The sequence below is a fragment of the Haliotis rufescens genome, unplaced genomic scaffold (genome assembly GCF_023055435.1).
Source record: "Haliotis rufescens isolate VD_foot unplaced genomic scaffold, xgHalRufe1.0.p SCAF_4, whole genome shotgun sequence".
Taxonomy (NCBI): domain Eukaryota; kingdom Metazoa; phylum Mollusca; class Gastropoda; order Lepetellida; family Haliotidae; genus Haliotis; species Haliotis rufescens.
The window spans coordinates 6,019,067-6,039,147 of record NW_025964112.1 but is presented as its reverse complement, the minus strand read 5'-3'; the positions used below and the strand labels follow the sequence as shown (position 1 = coordinate 6,039,147).

Below are 20,081 nucleotides of genomic sequence, written 5' to 3'. Positions count from 1 at the left end.
GTAACTAAATCACAGCATTATCGATCAGTTTGGGAAGGAAAACTTGTGTCTTCTTTAGGAATAAGTAATAATAAGATATTTTGGTCTTTAGTCTCAAAAAGGACTTGTGCCCCTTTGAAACATATATATGTTAATCACTGGATTAAACATTTGGAGTCAGTGTTTCAAGGTAGCCGAGAAGGTGCAGATTTTGTAAATTGATAAATTTGTAGATGACTGTGTCAACTCCATTGATGATGAGTTGATAGATAATACAGTAGCTCCCGAAAGTGAGCTAGACCCTGTAATTACTTTAGAGGAATTAATACGAGCCCTTTTGATATGAAGTTTGCTATAGCTCCTGGTTATAGTGTGATAGAGGATTTCTTTATAGAATGCCCCGACAAAAAGTCTGGACATGTTATTACAATTATTTAATGCAGTATTCACAAGTGGCTCTTATCCAGATCAGTGGTCTTATGGCGTTATACTTCCTATCTTTAACTAACGAGCAAGCGGGTTTTAGAAAGGGTTTCCAATCTGCCGACAATATCTTTATTGTTAATACTTTATCAGATAAATATCTGTCTAAAAACGTGGCAGGATGTATGGTGCCTTTATAGTTTTGAAAGGGGTGTTAGACTGTGTATAGTAATGGCTTACTCTTTAATTTGTGGAAAGGAGGTATTAATGGTCGAATGTTTAGATTAATTCTAAAAATATTTAGATCTGTAAAGTTCTGTATTCCTCCAGAAGGCGGATATACACAGTTCACGAGTGCTACTCTGGTGTTAGACAGGGATGCCAACTGTTGCCTTTTTTGTTCTCATGTCTATCAATGATATTGTGTAATTTTTTAATTGTGAGGGAGCTCATGAGTGAGTGTGTAACTTTAAGTCCATTGGAATTATTTATTTCATTGTTTGCAGATGACATAATCTTGTTAGATGTAACAGCTAATGGCCTACAAAAACGTCTTGGCCAACACTCTTTATATTGTGATACGGAAATTGACTAATAATATTAAAAAAAGCTAAGTGATTGTATTCAGGAATGGAGGCAAACTTAGATCTTATGAAAAGTTTAGGATTGGAGATTCTGTCATTGAAATAGCCACTAGTTATAAATATCTAGGTGTGCAGTTATCATCCTCTAGTTCTTGGTATCTTGCTCAAAAGACTTTGGTACAACATGCATGGAAAGTAGTTTGAATACTACTATCAACACTGGGAAAATTCTGTTTTCTTATTTTTTATGTAAAAGTATTGCCAATATTAAATTATGGAGCAGAGGTTTGGGGATTTCATCCTTCACCCGATACTGAAAATGTACACGATCGTTTCTGTAAACTTGTTCTGAGCTTGAATAGAAACACCCCTAACATAATTGCAAGAGGTATTGTTAATAGAACGTCAATAGGTTTTGCATTATATAAAAGTTATAAAATTCTGGTTAAGGTAATTGTCACAAGAGGTTAATGTTATTATGAAAGGTTCTTATGATCTCAGTATAGAAGGGCAGAAAATGGTATAGCCTGTTGGGCTACTAATGTTAAATCTTTGCTGTATACATATGGTTTTGGCGAAGTTTGGTTACAGCAGGGTGTTGGAAATATGTGGTATAAATTGTGTTTTAAGCAAAGATGTAAAGATATCTGCCAAAAAACATGGAATAAAATTCTAGAATGTTATTCTCAGTTGGAATACTTTTGCTCTGTCAAAGAAAATTTTAATTATGACCATCTGACCAATTGCATTGATGTAGCCATCTATCAAACAACACTTGTTAGGTTTATCTGTTCTGGTCATACTTTATAGGTAGAAGCAGGTAGGCATTATAAAGAACCAAGGCCAGAACGCCTATGCCCCTTTTGTGCCCTTTATAAAAGCTGAATTCCACTTTTGTCTCGAGTGCCCATTCTGCTCAAATTTGAGGGGACATGTACTTCCTAAATATTATTACATATGTCCAACTCTTGATAAACCTAAACAATTATATAGCTGCAACCTCTATGTTATAAGAAGATTTGCAAAGTATGTATTTCTCGCTCTCAAGAAAAGGAACACCCCTTCTTATAGATGTGCCAGTTTTGTAGTACTATGCCATTGTAACAATGTGAGACTGATTGTTGCCACTGTGTGTAACATGTGTTGGGACCCGATACACGGGGTGTCGGTAGGTTATGATCGGTCTCAGTAACCGTTTGTGCATCCTTCTCAGCACTCCGATGAGTGGATGAGGAATCGACTATGTAATGTTTAATCTATTTCGCAATGATATTTTGTATCGTCTTTAATAACAAAAGATTTGATCATGTGTACATTAAAAAGTGAAAATTAAAATGTTTAAACTGGACAGGAAATTTTGTTGGCTTGGTTTTTCTTTTTATATACAAAGTCGATTGCGGGAGACAATTATAATTATGTAAAGATATGTGCACACAACGCTTGTGTACTGTTATTTGCCTGGTGTGGCTCCTTAGGGTTGTGACTTGATGTAGGTGGTAGCTAGGTCCACCTTTGGTCGTTCCTTCAGGATCCTATAGAGGGTCAAGTGGTCACATGTTGTCGGCATCAGCATCTCAACAAAGGAGTAATATCTCTCCCCTGTTGATACCGGACAGCCGGACAGCGCTTTTTTCATACATTTCATCTCCTCCTTCAGAAACCTACAAAAAAATATCGGAACATTCTTCAATGCTATTTGTGTTGAACAACATTGTTAAAGAATTAGCGCTAATGCTGAACAACAAGCAGATCCAAGCTGGACTTGGGGCACAATTTTACATAACAAGTTAGAAATTTTCTTCACAATGTAACAATCTAAAAATGGATGGAAGTTAAGTGACGTTGTGTCAAGCTGATTGGAAATCGTGTTGCCATCTCTTCCCATGAATCCTGACAAAACCTTTTCTGCCCCACAATCCTCACGAGACCCTTACTGCCAAGGAATCCATGAAGGACCTGTTCTGCTCTGGAATCCAGACGGGATCTATTCTGCTCCAAAATCCATAAGGTATGCTATTCTACTATATTGAACCGGAATACATAATGGACTTATTTGTCTCCGGAATCCACAAACGTCCTATTCTGATCCGGATTTCATAAGGTCCTTTTTCTTCTCCGGAACCCATGAGGGATCCATTCTGCTCCAGAATCCATTAGGGGCTTATTCTGCTCCGGAATCCATTAGGGACATATTCTTCATCGGGATCCATAACGTCACGCCGAAAACACGGGTTCGATTCCCCATATGGGTACAATGTGTAAAGCCAATGTCTGGTGTCCACCGCCGTGATTTTGCTGGAATGTGGCTAAAAGCGGCGTTAAATGATAATCACTGACTCACTCGGACCTATTCGTCTCTGGAATCCACCAATATCCCATTCTGATCCGGATTCCAATGGGATCAATTCTGCTCCAGAATCCAAAACGGACCCTTTTCTTTTCCGGAGTCAATAAAGGGACTATACTGCTCCGGAATCTATTAGGGGCCTATTCTGCTTCAGATTCAAGAAGGGGAGCATGGTAAACCTTAGGAAATATTGAGTCCCCTACCCGCACATCTCTTCCTCTGTACTCTTCCTCTGCACTTCCCCTGTGAGGATCTTGAGACTCCTTTCCTGTTCCTTCTTTATATAGCAAACCAAAGTGTCTTTGTCTACGTCCTTCACACAGGAGTCATTCAGTGCTGAAGAAGAAGTACGGGTGTATTTTCATTAATATAACAGCCATTAAGGGTGATTTGTATGTTGGTGTCATCAACATTTAAACTAAAATAATTTCAAATAAAACGCACATCTTCATGCTGCAGCTTCTGATCTCCTTGATATCCAATAAGCGTGACTTATTTGCACAACGAAAGGCACCGAGTGATAGAATAGCATGTCTAGAATCGTTCAATACATCGTTTTTTTATTCATTCTTACAGTGAACAGAGATTGTTCATAATCAACAGACACACCTAACAGAACACGTTCTAAGAACACCATGCACGCATTTACTGTATTTACATTTACTGTTGGGTGTTGAAAGTACCCACAGAGGCCCTATATGCATGTCCACATTGGGCACAACGAGTATTGGGCGTTATTGAGGCTGACATGACGGCAACGCGAGTGGCGAGAGGTGTTCAGGCTCTTCATACAACGATCTACCATCTTATTGCTCTAATGCAGAGACAAGCAGTGCGCAGGATCGCCCAACAAGACTTAGCGTGACGATGTTACTGGGTTATCGTCAGTTCTTAGCCGCGCCAACGCCACCTACCATGGTATACCACGTACAACAACTGGATATTATCATATATGTACAACTTTACAAGATTGTATGTCTGCCATACTCACTTTAGGAAACAAGTTTTAGGATTGCAATAGTTGCAACACTATAACACACACACTTAGCTATCCCCATTCTATTAGCGTAAATACCCTGGACTCAATCGCCCCCACCATAGCCTCGTTTTGAACCGGTTCGAATTCACCACCAAAAGTGACTACTGTCTTGGTGTACGACTCGCCCAGCTGCTTGCCTCTCAATACAACTGGGAACGCCGGGTAGGCGGAGATGTCAGGGTTTTGTCAGTTAGAACTTTTATCTTACCGTCTTCGTCCTGACAGGCGAACACTAAGGCCTTTTTAATCTGAGGATAACTTGCAAACATTCGTCTTATGTTCAGGCAGGTTCCATAGAAGTCAAACATGCAGTTGATACCATATGCCATGTCATCTGTGTGGCTGGAAGAAAGAGTAGACTGGTTGGTTTGATGTAATGACGACTGTTGATTCATTAATGTTGTCCTTACGTGATATAGCGAGTGGGTGTGTGGAGCTGGAATAAGCCGCTATAAGCAGTGATACAATCGAAATACTGCCTACAGCTGTTCCACTGACTCACGTTTCTTGTGGTACGAACTTCCGCGGTTCCGTTTCAAGTTCCCTCTAGTTTTCAGTAAGGGTATCAAGAACTACCCTATGGTGTTCAGGAAGGACATCAATAACTACCCTATGGTTTCAGTAAGGACATCAAGAACGTCACTTTGGTGTTCAGTAAGGGTATCAAGAACGTCACTATGGTGTTCTGTAAAGGGTATCAAGAACGTCACTATGGTGTTCAGTAAGGGTATCAAGAACGTCATTATGGTGTTCAGTAAGGGTATCAAGAACTACATAATGGTGTTCAGTAAGGGTATCAAGAACGTCACTATGGTGTTCAGTAAGGGTATCAAGAACGTCACAATGGTGTTCAGTAAGGGGTATCAAGAACGTCACTATGGTGTTCAGTAAGGGTATCAAGAACGTCATTATGGTGTTCAGTAAGGGTATCAAGAACTACATAATGTTGTTCAGTAAGGGTATCAAGAACGTCACTATGGTGTTCTGTAAAGGGTATCAAGAACGTCACTATGGTGTTCAGTAAGGATGTCAAGAACGTCACTATGGTGTTCAGTTAGGGTATCAAGAACGTCACTGTCGTGTTCAGTAAGGGTATCAAGCACGTCACTATGGTGTTCAGTAAGGGTATCAAGAACGTCACTATGGTGTTCTGTAAAGGGTATCAAGAACGTCACTATGGTGTTCTGTAAAGGGTTTCAAGAACGTCAGTATGGTGTTCTGTAAAGGGTATCAAGAACGTCACTGTCGTGTTCAGTAAGGGTATCAAGAACGTCATTATGGTGCTCAGTAAGGGGTATCAAGAACGTCACTATGGTGTTCAGTAAGGGTATCAAGAACGTCATTATGGTGTTCAGTAAGGGTATCAAGAACTACATAATGGTGTTCAGTAAGGGTATCAAGAACGTCACAATGGTGTTCAGTAAGGGTATCAAGAACGTCACTATGGTGTTCAGTAAGGGTATCAAGAACGTCATTATGGTGTTCAGTAAGGGTATCAAGAACTACATAATGTTGTTCAGTAAGGGTATCAAGAACGTCACTATGGTGTTCTGTAAAGGGTATCAAGAACGTCACTATGGTGTTCAGTAAGGATGTCAAGAACGTCACTATGGTGTTCAGTTAGGGTATCAAGAACGTCACTGTCGTGTTCAGTAAGGGTATCAAGCACGTCACTATGGTGTTCAGTAAGGGTATCAAGAACGTCACTATGGTGTTCTGTAAAGGGTATCAAGAACGTCACTATGGTTTTCTGTAAAGGGTTTCAAGAACGTCAGTATGGTGTTCTGTAAAGGGTATCAAGAACGTCACTATGGTGTTCAGTAAGGGTAACAAGAACGTCATTATGGTGTTCAGTAAGGGGTATCAAGAACGTCAATATGGTGTTCAGTAAGGGTATCACGAACGTCATTATGATGTTCAGTAAGGGTATCAAGAACGTCACTATGGTGTTCAGAAAGGGTATCAAGAACGTCATTATGGTGTTCTGTAAAGGGTATCAAGAACGTCACTATGGTGTTCTGTAAAGGGTATCAAGAACGTCACTATGGTGTTCAGTAAGGGTATCAAGAACGTCACTATGGTGTTCAGAAAGTGTATCAAGTACGTCACTATGGTGTTCTGTAAAGGGTATCAAGAACTACATAATGGTGTTCAGTAAGGGGTATCAAGAACGTCACTATGGTGTTCAGAAAGTGTATCAAGTACGTCACTATGGTGTTCTGTAAAGGGTATCAAGAACTACATAATGGTGTTCAGTAAGGGGTATCAAGAACGTCACTATGGTGTTCAGTAAGGGGTATCAAGAACGTCACTATGGTGTTCAGTAAGGTGTATCAAGAACGCCACCATGGTGTTCAGTAAGGACATCAAGAACTACACTATGGTGTTCAGTAAGGGGTATCAAGAACGTCACTATGGTGTTCAGTAAGGGTATCAAGAACGTCACTATGGTGTTCAGTAAGGGGTATCAAGAACGTCACTATGGTGTTCAGTAAGGGGTATCAAGAACGTCACTATGGTGTTCAGTAAGGACATCAAGAACTACACTATGGTGTTCAGTAAGGGGTATCAAGAACGTCACTATGGTGTTCAGTAAGGACATCAAGAACTACACTATGGTGTTCAGTAAGGGGTATCAAGAACGTCACTATGGTGTTCAGTAAGGGGTATCAAGAACGTCACTATGGTGTTCAGTAAGGACATCAAGAACTACACTATGGTGTTCAGTAAGGACATCAAGAACGTCACTATGGTGTTCAGTAAGGACATCAAGAAATACACTATGGTGTTCAGTAAAGGGTATCAAGAACGTCACTATGGTGTTCAGTAAGGGTATCAAGAACGTCACTATGGTGTTCAGGAAGGGGTATCAAGAACGTCACTATGGTGTTCAGTAAGGGTATCAAGAACGTCACTATGGTCTTAAGCGTTGGTTTCAAGTAATAATCATGATGCTGGTCGTCAGGGCACTGGTAGCCCAGTTTTATATGTCTCTTTCGCTATACACAGTTGCCTCCCCTATGCGTGTCAGAAACATATGACCGTTGTTCGAGAGTTTCACAAAATAAGGCGGCGTAAGACACTCACTCTGTACTGGTTGGGTTTTTAAAGGTCATATAATTTCCAGTGTCCAGAGGTTGGATTTCAACCACGGACCTTCTAATCCGATGTCGGAAGCCTTGTCCACTTGACCAGAGGTATTCCCCGTTAGCAAGGCACAATGTAGGTAAATCTTTGAAGCAGATCAATCGTTATTTCCCTGTCATATTTATAACTCACCTGCATACGTTTGGCCCTGAGAAAAACTTTGACATTTGACCTAGTGACCCCCCTTGTTTTGTTGGGTCAAGGTTGATCAAGTTCTCCCGTCCCAAGCCGGCAAAACACTCCCTCGTCTTCCTTGCAACAACATCAGCCTGCATGCACGGAAGTCCAATGTCAGCAGCTGAAATGATGATATGGTCATCTGCAAACGTTACTGTATAAATGGGTCAGTCTCCGAACGTCATACGGGGAAAATGCAAATACCCCCATAAGTGCGAGTGTGGGTGCGTGTCTGTGTGAGTGAGTGAGCGTGCGTGCGAGTGTGGGTGCGTGTCTGTGTGAGTGAGCGTGCGTGCGTGCGTGCGTGCGTGCGTGCGTGCGTGCGTGCGTGCGTGCGTGCGTGCGTGCGTGTGAATAATCGAGTCTGGGCCAGACAATCCAGTGATTGGTTAAAATGCAATGCAAGACCAGACCGTATTCATTATGCAGTATGATTATTCATCCACCTCTGTAGCTGTATTCATCAACATGTTCAAGCTTAGACTTTATGACTGCAAATATTAACTCAACCATTTTGCCTTTTAAAATGTCTTGTTTTTCACTATTTGACTATTTTATTATGTAAATGTATGCTGCGCGGGGAAAGTTGGGGAGCCCCCGAATCTTTCTTGTGACTTTGGTTGATCCGTCATGCCATGACATAGTGACTATAGTCTTCATGTGTTGCTTGTTATAATTAATGTGGTCTCTCCGGTGAATTTAAGTTAAAGTTTAAGGTCATATTCTTTGAGAGAAAGTACCATAGGCGAACGCATTTCGCCTACATTTTTTGGGGGTGAACAAGGTGCTTTGGGACAGCATGTGTTCAGGATGCAACAGGGGAATTAAATTCCAAATGAAGTTAAGGGGAGTGTATTCGTCGGTGCGTCGCGTGATCTGCCCACGAACAAGTCTGTGCTTACCGCGCGGATTATAGAGATCCGCGGTTACGAGTGTCAGGTTCAGCAGTTGCCGCTCATTTACTTCACCTCTTGCTAACGTTCAACATTTACTGTTGTCATAACGCTGACAAACATCATTGTCACGGTCGCTTACCACTGAGGTGGTCGAGAGGATCACCACCTGCTTATGTCATTAAAGAATGTGTCGGGTATCTGAGTGATTATAAGAGGGGTGTTCATTAAAGATTTTCCCTGACCCACTTCCGAGTGGAATGAAACTTGGCATAGGTATTAGTCTTTCTCCACAGAGGAACCACCAAGAGTTACACACTTCTCCCATCGTTTTATGCCACTATGGAGACCTCGCTTGTAAAAGCCATCATTTTGCGTCTCAAACCAGGACTTGACTTCAGAAATCAGTGTTGCATCATCTGTGAAACGTTTTCCCTTCAAAAATGACTTCATGGTTGGAAGATGGAGCAAGTCAGATGGTGCAAGGTCAGGAGAGTAAGGAGGATGTGGAAGGATTTCATAGCCACAGGACCGCGCTTCTGTCTGGGCAACATGAGAGTTGTGTACTGGAGCATTGTCTTGCAGGATACGGACACCCTTGGTCAGCATGCCACGACTCCTAAGCTTGATAGCGTCCCGCAATTTCCGCAGCAGTGAAGCATAATAAGCTCCTGTAATTGTGGTACCCTTTGCCAAGTAATCCATCATCACTACTCCGTGCTGGTCCCAAAACACCGTGAGCATGACCTTGCCTGCAGAGGGTTGGACACGTGCCTTCTTTGGGGGTGGTGACTCCACATGCTTCAATTGGATCCACTGAACTTTAGTCTCAGGATCATAGTGATGGACCCATATTTCATCCTGTGTGATAAGTCTGTCAATAAAGTTTGCCTGTTTTTTTTGGCACATGTCCAAAAGATCCTTTGAGCAATTGACTCGTTCCTGTTTTTGGAAAGGTGTGAGCAACCCGGGAATCCATCGTGCAGACACCTTATGCATGTTCAAATTGTCATGGATGATTTTTTCCACAGACCCTACACTGATCTTGACATGTTGTGCTAACTGGCGAACAGTTATACGTCGGTCTGCCAAGATGGCGGTCTCCACTTGATGGATAGTGTCCTGATGGAGAACGTGCACTCCCTGGATCCCTATGAGAATTTTAGCCATAAATTATCTTCTCCAGACTTATCGAGAACAGTAACGTCAAATAATTTCAAGGACTCTTTTTTGTCGAAAATACCCACTCCGCCAGAACCCCTCTTTGCATTCATATGTCTACTGAATCTGTTTCTGCCATGCCAAATAAAATCATTGGGACATCATCATTACTTAAAAAAGTTTCACATACAGCAAATACATCACAGTAAAGATTGTTAAGAAAGCTTAGCCTAAAATTAGAGTTGTCATTGTCTTTCCGTGAAAAACCTCCCACGTTCCAAAACCCTAGACGGGCACACCTATAACTTTTCTGTCGGCTCTCATTGCTTAGTTTTTCTTTCTGCCTTGCAGAGTGAAGTTTTTGTCTTTTCCGATTTCCTTCAAAACTGTTCTCCATTTTGCGTCAGCCTTGCGTTTGTCACTAAGAATGGCATGTTCAATGTATACACCGTTCTAATGTTTACAGTCTTTCAACTTAAGCTTACTTTCCATCCTCTTCGTTCCCGGAACAGCCGATTGTAGAGTTACAATAACCACCCCAGGGTAGTTTCCATGCTTGATCTTCCTTGAATCTTGAGTTACAAACACATCTTTCAAGTGGCGCTCGTCTCTAAGAAGGCTGATTTCTTTGCCTTTTGTGACAGAACTGTCTGGTTGCTCTCTGAGGTCCTCGCTTAAGTTCTGCTTTTCCCGCCATTTTCATAACATCAGAGTAAGAGGTCTCCATCTTGGATATGTTAGCGGATTTTTTTTGTCGTTCACTGTCTTGAACATGACTCTCATATCAGCCGACAAGAAATTAAACAAGTTCAGGGCCTCAAGTACTTTAAACACATTATTTTCGATTGTATCGACAGAAACGTTCTCATAACCCACATTGTCCTGCATGGTTGAGTGATCAATGTCTGAGCGTCTCGCTCTAATTGCGCAAACACCTCGGCTTCAGCATACTAATCCCTAAGTTTTATCTCACTGCTAAACTCGCCTTTGTCGCCCCAACTACGTATTCTGCGAGTATCCGCATTCATATTTCACTTTAAAACAGTAAAAAGTTGCGATCGGTTTCTTAAGACACGTTTAAAAGTCAGTTGTTTGTTACAGTCAAGTCCCGTTAATCCGACTTGGGTGGTTACATTTGGTTACATGTAGAAAACTGAAATGCGCATACTTGCTGAAGGACCCATACAATTAGTATACATGTGGCCATAGGCCCATGGGGAAAATAACCTTCCCAACCAATATCTTGGTGTACTGACGAGGCATTGTTTTTGTAGATTATCCTGGTGATGACTCAAGAACACCGTGTTGTTTTCTGTAGTATTCCCCAGGGTATTCTGTAGGAATGCCCGAATTTCCCAGAGGTTGCATATTTGATAACATCTTTTTAAAATGTATCCAAGAATGATTTTTAGTTCGTTAGAAAATACAATTTGTTTCACATGAAAATTCCAACTAGCTTATATAACTAAACATGATATTGATATCGCAGGTTCCATAAAGCATCAATATCATGTTTAGTTATATAAGCTAGTTGCCACTCCTCCTCGGGCCTTTACACATGCTCAGACACAAACGAAGAACGTTTTTTAGCCGACACTAAGGTTCCTGATGACGTCTCGTAACTTGATTGGGTAGATTTTGTTTTCAATATTATTCTAAAAACAATACTTTATCAATATTTAAACTGTTATTGTGAGTGGGAGTGAAAACATATTTAATGAAAATGTAACTTGTTATTTCGGTACCTAAATCTATTTTTGTCTTTTTTTTCAGGTGACTTGAGAAGCCAACTGTAACAGGCAGTACAAGAGTTACCTCCCTTTTACTCACTTGCCAGATAATTCTCAACACCTATCAAAGTCATTTTTACCGGAATGCGTGTACATTTTGATATATGTTTTAAATGAAACCTTTTTGCAACGGTAGATCTACTAATGTTTCTCATATTATTCTTCAGCAGGAAACTCTAAACAATCGTCTAGGATCCCTAACCTCACAACTTCAGACATTTGCTTCACTGGGTGTGTTCTGTACTTCGGCTGTCGCGGTTAGAACGATGACTTAGAACAGGTTAGCTTACATAGTAACTATGTCATATCATGGTACTATAGATCTCCAACTCACCCGCCACAGCAACCAGAAGGGCTGCAACAAATAAACAAGACGCCATGTTGGTATTCCCGTACAAGACAAGACGAACCCGGATATCCGGGATCTATTTCGGGTAAACGCAGAAGGGTGTGCTTTTTGTTTGTGTGTGAGTGTGTGTGGTACCGAGCATTCGATGGCTTAGACGGGGTCAGGAGTTATGTCCCTTACCTGCAGCCAGGCGTTTTCATGCCCGTTTGATGTTGTGTTGTACCTGTACACATGTACCTGTGTGTAGTATTGTACCTGTACACATGTACCTGTGTGTAGTGTTGTACCTGTACACATGTACCTGTGTGTGTAGTGTTGTACCTGTACACGTGTTTCTGTGTGTTGTGTTATACCTGTACACATGTACCTGTGTGTTGTGTTGTACCTGTGTGTTGTGCTGTACCTGTACACATGTACCTGTTTGTTGTGTTGTACCTGTACACCTGTACCTGTGTGTGTGGTGTTGTACCTGTACACGTGTACCTGTGTGTTGTACCTGTACACATGTACCTGTGTGTGTTGTGTTGTACCTGTACACATGTACCTGTGTGTGGTGTTGTACCTGTACACATGTACCTGTGTGTAGTGTTGTACCTGTACACATGTACCTGTGTTTGGTGTTGTACCTGTATACATGTACCTGTGTGTAGTGTTGTACCTGTACACATGTACCTGTGTGTTGTGTTGTACCTGTACACATGTACCTGTGTGTGTGGTGTTGTACCCGTACACGTGTACCTGTGTGTGTGGTGTTGTACCTGTACACATGTCCCTGTGTGTGTGGTGTTGTACCTGTACACGTGTACCTGTGTGTGTGGTGTTGTACCTGTACACATGTCCCTGTGTGTGTGGTGTTGTACCTGTACACATGTACCTGTGTGTGTGGTGTTGTACCTGTGTGTGTGGTGTTGTACCTGTACACGTGTTTCTGTGTGTTGTGTTGTACCTGTACACATGTACATGTGTGTTTGGTGTTGTACCTGTACACATGTACCTGTGTGTGTGGTGTTGTACCTGTACACGTGTACCTGTGTGTTGTGTTATACCTGTACCTGTGTGTGTTGTGTTGTACCTCTACACATGTACATGTGTGTGTGGTGTTGTACCTGTACACATGTACCTGTGTTTGGTGTTGTACCTGTACACATGTACCTGTGTGTGTGGTGTTGTACCTGTACACATGTACCTGTGTGTGTAGTGTTGTACCTGTACACATGTACCTGTGTGTGTTGTGTTGTACCTGTACACATGTACCTGTGTGTGTGGTGTTGTACCTGTACACCTGTACCTGTGTGTGTAGTGTTGTACCTGTACACGTGTACCTGTGTGTTGTGTTATACCTGTACACATGTACCTGTGTGTGGTGTTGTACCTGTACACTTGTACCTGTGTGTTGTGTTGTACCTGTACACATGTACCTGTGTGTAGTGTTGTACCTGTACACTTGTACCTGTGTGTTGTGTTGTACCTGTACACATGTTCCTGTGTGTGTTGTGTTGTACCTGTACACATGTACCTGTGTGTTGTGTTGTTCCTGTACACGTGTACCTGTGTGTGGTGTTGTACCTGTACACATATACTTGTGTGTGTTGTGTTGTACCTGTACACATGTACATGTGTGTTGTGTTGTACCTGTACACATGTACCTGTGTGTGGTGTTGTACCTGTACACATATACTTGTGTGTGTGGTGTTGTACCTGTACACATGTACCTGTGTGTTGTGTTGTACCTGTACACATGTCCCTGTGTGTGTGGTGTTGTACCTGTACACATATACTTGTGTGTGTTGTGTTGTACCTGTACACATGTTCATGTGTGTGTAGTGTTGTACCCGTACACGTGTGCCTGTGTGTTGTACCTGTACACATGTACCTGTGTGTGTAGTGTTGTACCTGTACACTTGTACCTGTGTGTTGTGTTGTACCTGTACACATGTACCTGTGTGTGGTGTTGTACCTGTACACTTGTACCTGTGTGTTGTGTTGTACCTGTACACATGTACCTGTGTGTAGTGTTGTACCTGTACACTTGTACCTGTGTGTTGTGTTGTACCTGTACACATGTACCTGTGTGTGGTGTTGTACCTGTACACTTGTACCTGTGTGTTGTGTTGTACCTGTACACATGTACCTGTGTTGTGTTGTACCTGTACACATGTACCTGTTTGTTGTGTCGTTCCTGTATACATGTAATTTATGATCAGTTGGTGATGACGCTAATGAGAGAAAGCCCTACAGAATGTCAGACACCTAAGGAATACTGAGCCCCCGGTACCCGCTTTGTTATCACGAAACTTGATAAAATAACTTTTCATTGTGTCCCGACCCGTGAAGATCCGGGGTAGAATAGGTCTTTAGCAACCCATGCTTGCCGAAAAGGCGACTATGCTTGTTGTAAGAGGCGACTAAAGGGATCAAGTGGTCAGGTTCGCTGACTTGATGCATGTCATCGTATCCCAAATGCGTGGATCGATGTTCATGATGTCAGTCACTGGATTGTCTGGTTCAGACTCGATTATTTACAGACCGCCGTCATATAGCTGGAATATTGCTGAGTGCGGCGTTAAACAACAAACACAGAAGACATTGTGTATCGACCCTCCAAATAAATGTCCTAAAACCATGTGAAGGCGCACGTCTATTGCCGCGCTGACCGATACACATGCGCCGTCCTCTCCTGCGTTTCAAGTGCAAGTCATCTGAATTAAGAGACAATTTCGTTCACTTTCGAGATCTATTGTGAAGTGTCACAATGACAGTCGACTGGTCCCTCGGGCGTACCGGAAATGGCAGCCATGTTATCAACAATGAGTCCGTGACTAGTGACTAGTTAACGCTTCAGTTTAAATGTGTTGGTTTTGTTCCACACGTGTTTGGAGACGAGTTACGATTACCAGACGGCCCGTACGCATGTAAATGTTTTGTAAACAAGTTCCTGTTTGGCGCAATATATAGAAGAGCTCTGTCCGACAGAGGCCATAAAAATATTTTATGGTTTCTGGTCCGACGAATAGTACATTAATATGACCATGGAAGTCTACCTTGTGCTGGTGTTGGCACTGACTGGTAAGTACATTTGGTTCTTCAGTTTATGTTTTAGTAGGCGTAAGGGGTCGATGATTTAATATTCTGCTCCGAAATATTGGAGGAAAAGATCATTTGGCCTCCAGTTTTTCTCCCGAAAAGTATAACGTTCCTTGGAAGTGTTGGAGTGAGTGAGTTAAGTTTTAAGTCACATCGGCAATATTTCAGCCATATCGTGACTATCAATGGTGAAGTATAATACATATATTGAAGCTTATGTAAAAACCTGCCAATGAGGGACAGTAAAATAACTAGACTTATCACAGAAATAAATGTAAAACTAGTATTTAATCATAAAATCAATAGCACTATACAAAACATGACAGTATAAAAACGGGCTATAGATCGCCAGCAACTGAAGGGAGACCACCATGCTAGGGTCCATGGGGACTTACAGTACTTTTGCTACCTGCATGGACCCCAGCCGGATTGACATCATCCCTTCAGCTGTTGGCGATTATGACAAATTTAGCCAATGGTAAACGAACATATATACTACTATTAAAAATGTGGCCAATATAAATATACTTTGAAAGACGTGGTCTTACATACCCTCTCAGGGGGTGGAAGTGTTGGATGTTCTGAAACACATTGTCCAAACATTCAGAGAGAAAAATGGTAGACCTTGAAACAATATTATGTCTTACACGTAGTCGTAGGAGAAGTTGTGGAAAAGGCATGTAGTACTAATGGTAGTATTAGTGGTACTTGTGGTAGAAGTACTAGTAGTAGTAATGGTGTTGCTGTAGTAGTAGTAGAAGTAGTAGTGGTTGCCGTCCTCCTTTTCTTTGACATCTGATGAAATATGTGTGTTGGGGAGGGGAGGGGGGACCTTGTGGTTCGCTCGTCACACCATAGACCCATGTTCGATGCCCTGTATGTGAAACCCTTTCTTGGTTCCCCGAAGTAATGAAGTAATATGGCTGAAATACTACTGAAAGCGGCGTCAAACTATACTCAATCACACGTGACCCTTATCCTTTCAGTCCGATGTAATTAGATTTCCCATTATTCAGTGAGCGAGTGAGTGAGTATGGTTTTACGCCGCTTTTAGCAATATTCCAGCAATATCACGGCGGGGGACACCAGACATGGGCTTCACACATTGTACCCATGTCGGGAATCGAATCCGGGTCTTCGGCGTGACGAGCTAACGCTTTAACCACTAGGCTACCCGACCGCCCCCATTATTCAGACTATACTGAACAACAAAAGTTCCTGTGACTTTGAATAAGATTTAATGCTAAAGTTATGTTTTTTACCAAATCTGAAACAATTTCGGTTAACAACAGATAATAGACTCCTGTAAGTGTTCAAATGGTTTCTTTTACCATACTGACTTCAGAAAATGCGTGATTTCATAAAAAAAAACATAAACATGCCAAAATGTCAATTTACAAATCAATAGCGTGTGTGTCCACCTCTGGGTGCGATGCAAGCAACAAATTTTCGTCTCATGGAATGTCCTCTGGGATATCTGTCCATATCTGATGGAGCATGTTTCGAAGTTCCTGGAGTGTCTGTGGAACACGTGGTTGACGTCGAAGGCGCCGATCCATCTCATCCCACATGTGCTCGATTGGTGAGAGATCAGGGGAGCGAGCCGGCCAGGGGATGACATTCACGTTGTTTTGTCGAAGAGAATCCTGAACAAGTCGAGCAATATGAGGCCGGGCGTTGTCATGTTGAAAGGTAATGCCTGGGCCATGACGACGCAAAACGGTAGAACAAGAGGGCCGGTTATCTCGTCGCGGTAGCGCTGTCCATTGAGATTTCCCTCTACCACTATCAAACGGGTCCTCTGTCTTGCTGTAATCCCACCCTATACCATAACGCTGCCGCCCCCGAACCGATCTTCTTCCATGACACAATGATTGACGTAACGTTCACTTCGACGTTGGTACACTCGAATCCGTCAATCGTTGTGGCTGAGGTGACAACGAGACTCGTCAGTGAATATAACTTGTCCCCACTGCATGGCCGTCCACTGTAGACGTGCTTGACGGTGGTTTCCTGTCAAAATGGGACGTCTGGCGGGTCTCCTGGCGACAATCCCTTCACATCTGAGGGGACGTCGTACGGTTTGTGAAGATATTCGTCGAAGACCAGGGATGCTTCTTGCAATCACTGTTGTTGACTGGAATCGATTTCGTAGGTGTGATGTTCGAATCCAGTTGTCTTGTCGATTATTGGTTACGCGTGGCCTGCCACTCCGAGGATGGTCTCTGACTGCATTCATCTGTTGCCAACGTTGCCGTAAACACCAAATGGTGTTTCTGTGGACGTTAAATTGTCTTGCAACATCACGTTGACTCGATCCTGCTTCATGCTTACCAATGGCTCACAGACGCTCATTTTCGGACAGGCGTGGCATTTCGTAATGTTGTATAATTGCGTAATTTTGTTGATTTTCTGAGTGGTTGTTGTCAGCACGATGCTAAACAATGCATATCGAAACCCGTTAACGCACTTGTTTTTATACCCATTCTTGAGTAGTGAAATGCATGGGGCTTGCATAAAAGTCAACTTTTGCATGGAATGCATGCTTTTCTGTAGCAGTTGCGTTTTTGTGACTTGATTCCATACATGTACTACAATATTGAAAACCAAACTTTACTTGTTTGAAAAATACACTAAAGTATTGGTGTCACAGGAACTTTTGTTGTTGAGTATATTTACTATTATTGTAAATAACACTGGGCTCTTTAACGATTTTCTGGCTGGGAAGGGATTTCACAAGAAGATTTAATGTTACCAGGATCCTTTTCCTCCGGCACATCACTCATATATACTCATAAACAAAGTAAAACACATGCGGATTTTTATTCTCTGAAATACTAGTATATAAATACATGAATGTCACCAAACAACTTGAGGAATTAGCACAGGGGTTAACACGGGACGAAATGGCACCGGTGTCCATGCTAGGGGAACTGGAACGGGTGTGAGCACAGATGTCAGTTTCCACCCTGCCGAACAACTTGGCTGGAATTTCGTGGCTCGGTCGTAGCGCCACCAGTGGTTATTATGAGTTATGTCCCTTCTCATGACCAGTCAGATTTCATCTCTCATATCCCTTGCATTTGTTTCACACAAAATGGCGGCGACCAGTCAAGACGATCTGATCGATAATGAAAATCGTCCAAAAAAAGGGTCTTATCTCGCGAAGTGCATCAAATCATTTGAACACTTTGATTCAAATCATGAAAAGATTTCGAACATATTTGTCGACGCCCAGTTGACGGTGCACATACATTGCAAAACCTGCAATCGACCGAAATCTGCAGGTCAGTCTTCGTGCTATTTTCATTGCACGTTTGTAATTGGACTATGCAAAGACTCGTTAGTCCAACCAAAACTCCAAAATTCCAGTCTAGTTCGGCAAAGGTGGAAAGTGGACTTTTATATTCAGTTAACTGACTTGCCTCAGGAAGATGGATTGAACAATGTACGTTTCACAATGTATTGGTCAGTTTGTGGTTCACGAACAATGTATTTTACACTTGATTTAGATTATTGTGCATATGTTCTTATATGTGTGGTGAATAACATTCCGCTTATGCTTAACGTTTGGTTATGAGAATATATAGTTTGAATCGAATAGATAAGAAGCTTAACTCTTGTGTTTCTTGTGTTTCAGTGTTTCAGTCATGTTCTGCTTTTCGCTGTCCGATGCCCACCGGGAACTTCCCCATGATAGAGTCGGAGAGCTGTGAGGTGTACTGGCAGTGCAGGAACGGCATGCTGGTGGCCGCTCAGTGCGCAGGCGCACATCAGTTCCACTACAAGGCGCGCAAATGTCTGCATGGGAGCATCGTCAGTTGTATCATGCAGAGAAAGCAGTACAAACAAGCCCACATGCCACACAGGGCCATGCCACACAAACCAATGCCTATGCCGATGCCCATGCCGATGACTCCAAAACCGAGACCACCAAAACCCATCTACATTCCGTTTCCCGTACCTGTTCATCCTCAACATCCGGTTCCGCCTTGCGCAGCGCCACCATGTGGGAAACCGATTCCGGTTCCTGCTTCGCCGCCATGTGACATTCCTTCGTGCGGGAAACCGGTTGCAGTGCCAGGAAAACCTGGATTAATCCCCTTCCCCCAAAACGGACAGATACCGCCTTATATAGTACAGATGTGGCGGAATGTTTTCGGACGGGGATGAATGACTGAAATTAATTAACTTGAGTTAAAGTTTGATTGATAACAAATCGTGAAGCTGCATAATGACTGTAACATCTGTAGTATGGTAATAAAATAATTATGGGACTATGAAGCATGCTCCAATTAATGGAATTATCCAGTTACCTTACTGTTAAAGGTAGCCATCGATCGTTTGTTCAGATCGCTGCTTAATCCCACAACGGTGCTCACATTATCTCAATTTTATGCATCACTGGTTTTACAAATACATGAGTCGTGTCTGGTAGTACTTATGTCGTGTGCTGAAAGGGGATTCCATTGTGACGTTTTAAGTGCATTATTGGATCTTTCAGTCTTATCGTTGGATGTCTTTCTTTAAAACATATCACCACGTCATCCGGAAAGTGTTAGTCACCACATCAGTTGCATTATCTGATTTGCCACTGCCCAAAATATACCCGTCTGAACAGTTAACGCCCGATATATTTTGGATTTGAAGCCACGATTCGTCGCGATAATGATTCTTGGTTTGCAAGGACCTGACTCGTGCTCTTTGGTTTTCGAAAAATCTCTCACCTGCAGAACAATTAGTAGTTTTCAGATACAGCTGACTTCCACTTTACATGGGCGCTATACCCAACATACATCGTCTAGATGTGTAGAGACCTGGCAGTCTTGTGTGTCTATTTACATGGGCGCTACACCCACCATGAACGACCCGCTCATTTTATATCGTGTCACTGTGTTGGAGGCGATGGCAGGTCAGAGGACAGTTGCGTTATCTTGGTGTTCAGAAGCCGAGATCAAGGCTTCGAGTCCAAGAGTCGCCCTGACTCGGTTTCCATGGTCGTCACCAACAGCTCGTGGGTTTCACCAAAGTGGGACATTTCGAACACCGGCCAACTGCCAGCCCACATCAAGCTGACACGCGGTCATGCAGCTGAAATACTGTTTAAA

The 20,081-nt window shown here is 42.4% G+C and overlaps 2 protein-coding genes across 2 annotated transcripts; one reads left to right on the top strand and one right to left on the bottom strand.

Annotated features, from left to right (window-relative positions):
* Positions 1-2,253: 2,253 nt before the first annotated feature.
* On the bottom strand, positions 2,254-12,011 carry LOC124143026. The gene is made up of 5 exons (XM_046511808.2): positions 11,875-12,011; positions 7,652-7,817; positions 4,581-4,714; positions 3,537-3,669; positions 2,254-2,647 (listed from the first exon to the last, which is right to left on the bottom strand). Exons 1-5 carry the CDS (start codon positions 11,918-11,920, stop codon positions 2,458-2,460), a joined length of 669 nt encoding a protein of 222 aa, XP_046367764.2. The 5' UTR covers positions 11,921-12,011; the 3' UTR covers positions 2,254-2,457.
* A 2,810-nt stretch (positions 12,012-14,821) lies between these two features.
* On the top strand, positions 14,822-19,267 carry LOC124143063 (nematocyst expressed protein 4-like). Its single transcript, XM_046511858.2, has 2 exons — positions 14,822-14,955; positions 18,614-19,267. Exons 1-2 carry the CDS (start codon positions 14,913-14,915, stop codon positions 19,144-19,146), a joined length of 576 nt encoding a protein of 191 aa, XP_046367814.2. The 5' UTR covers positions 14,822-14,912; the 3' UTR covers positions 19,147-19,267.
* Positions 19,268-20,081: the final 814 nt, after the last annotated feature.

What these genes read in the sequence shown, in the direction of transcription:
- LOC124143026 (XM_046511808.2), bottom strand. Translation starts at nt 11,920, where the DNA reads ATGGCGTCTTGTTTATTTGTTGCAGCCCTTCTGGTTGCTGTGGCGG. An exon ending in CCTTCTGGTTGCTGTGGCGG is followed by an intron (nt 7,818 to 11,874) that starts GTGAGTTGGAGA and finishes TCATCATTTCAG; the next exon opens with CTGCTGACATTGGACTTCCG. An exon ending in ACAGAGGAAGAGATGTGCGG is followed by an intron (nt 2,648 to 3,536) that starts GTAGGGGACTCA and finishes ATTTTTTTGTAG; the next exon opens with GTTTCTGAAGGAGGAGATGA.
- LOC124143063 (XM_046511858.2), top strand. Translation starts at nt 14,913, where the DNA reads ATGACCATGGAAGTCTACCTTGTGCTGGTGTTGGCACTGACTG. An exon ending in GCTGGTGTTGGCACTGACTG is followed by an intron (nt 14,956 to 18,613) that starts GTAAGTACATTT and finishes CTTGTGTTTCAG; the next exon opens with TGTTTCAGTCATGTTCTGCT.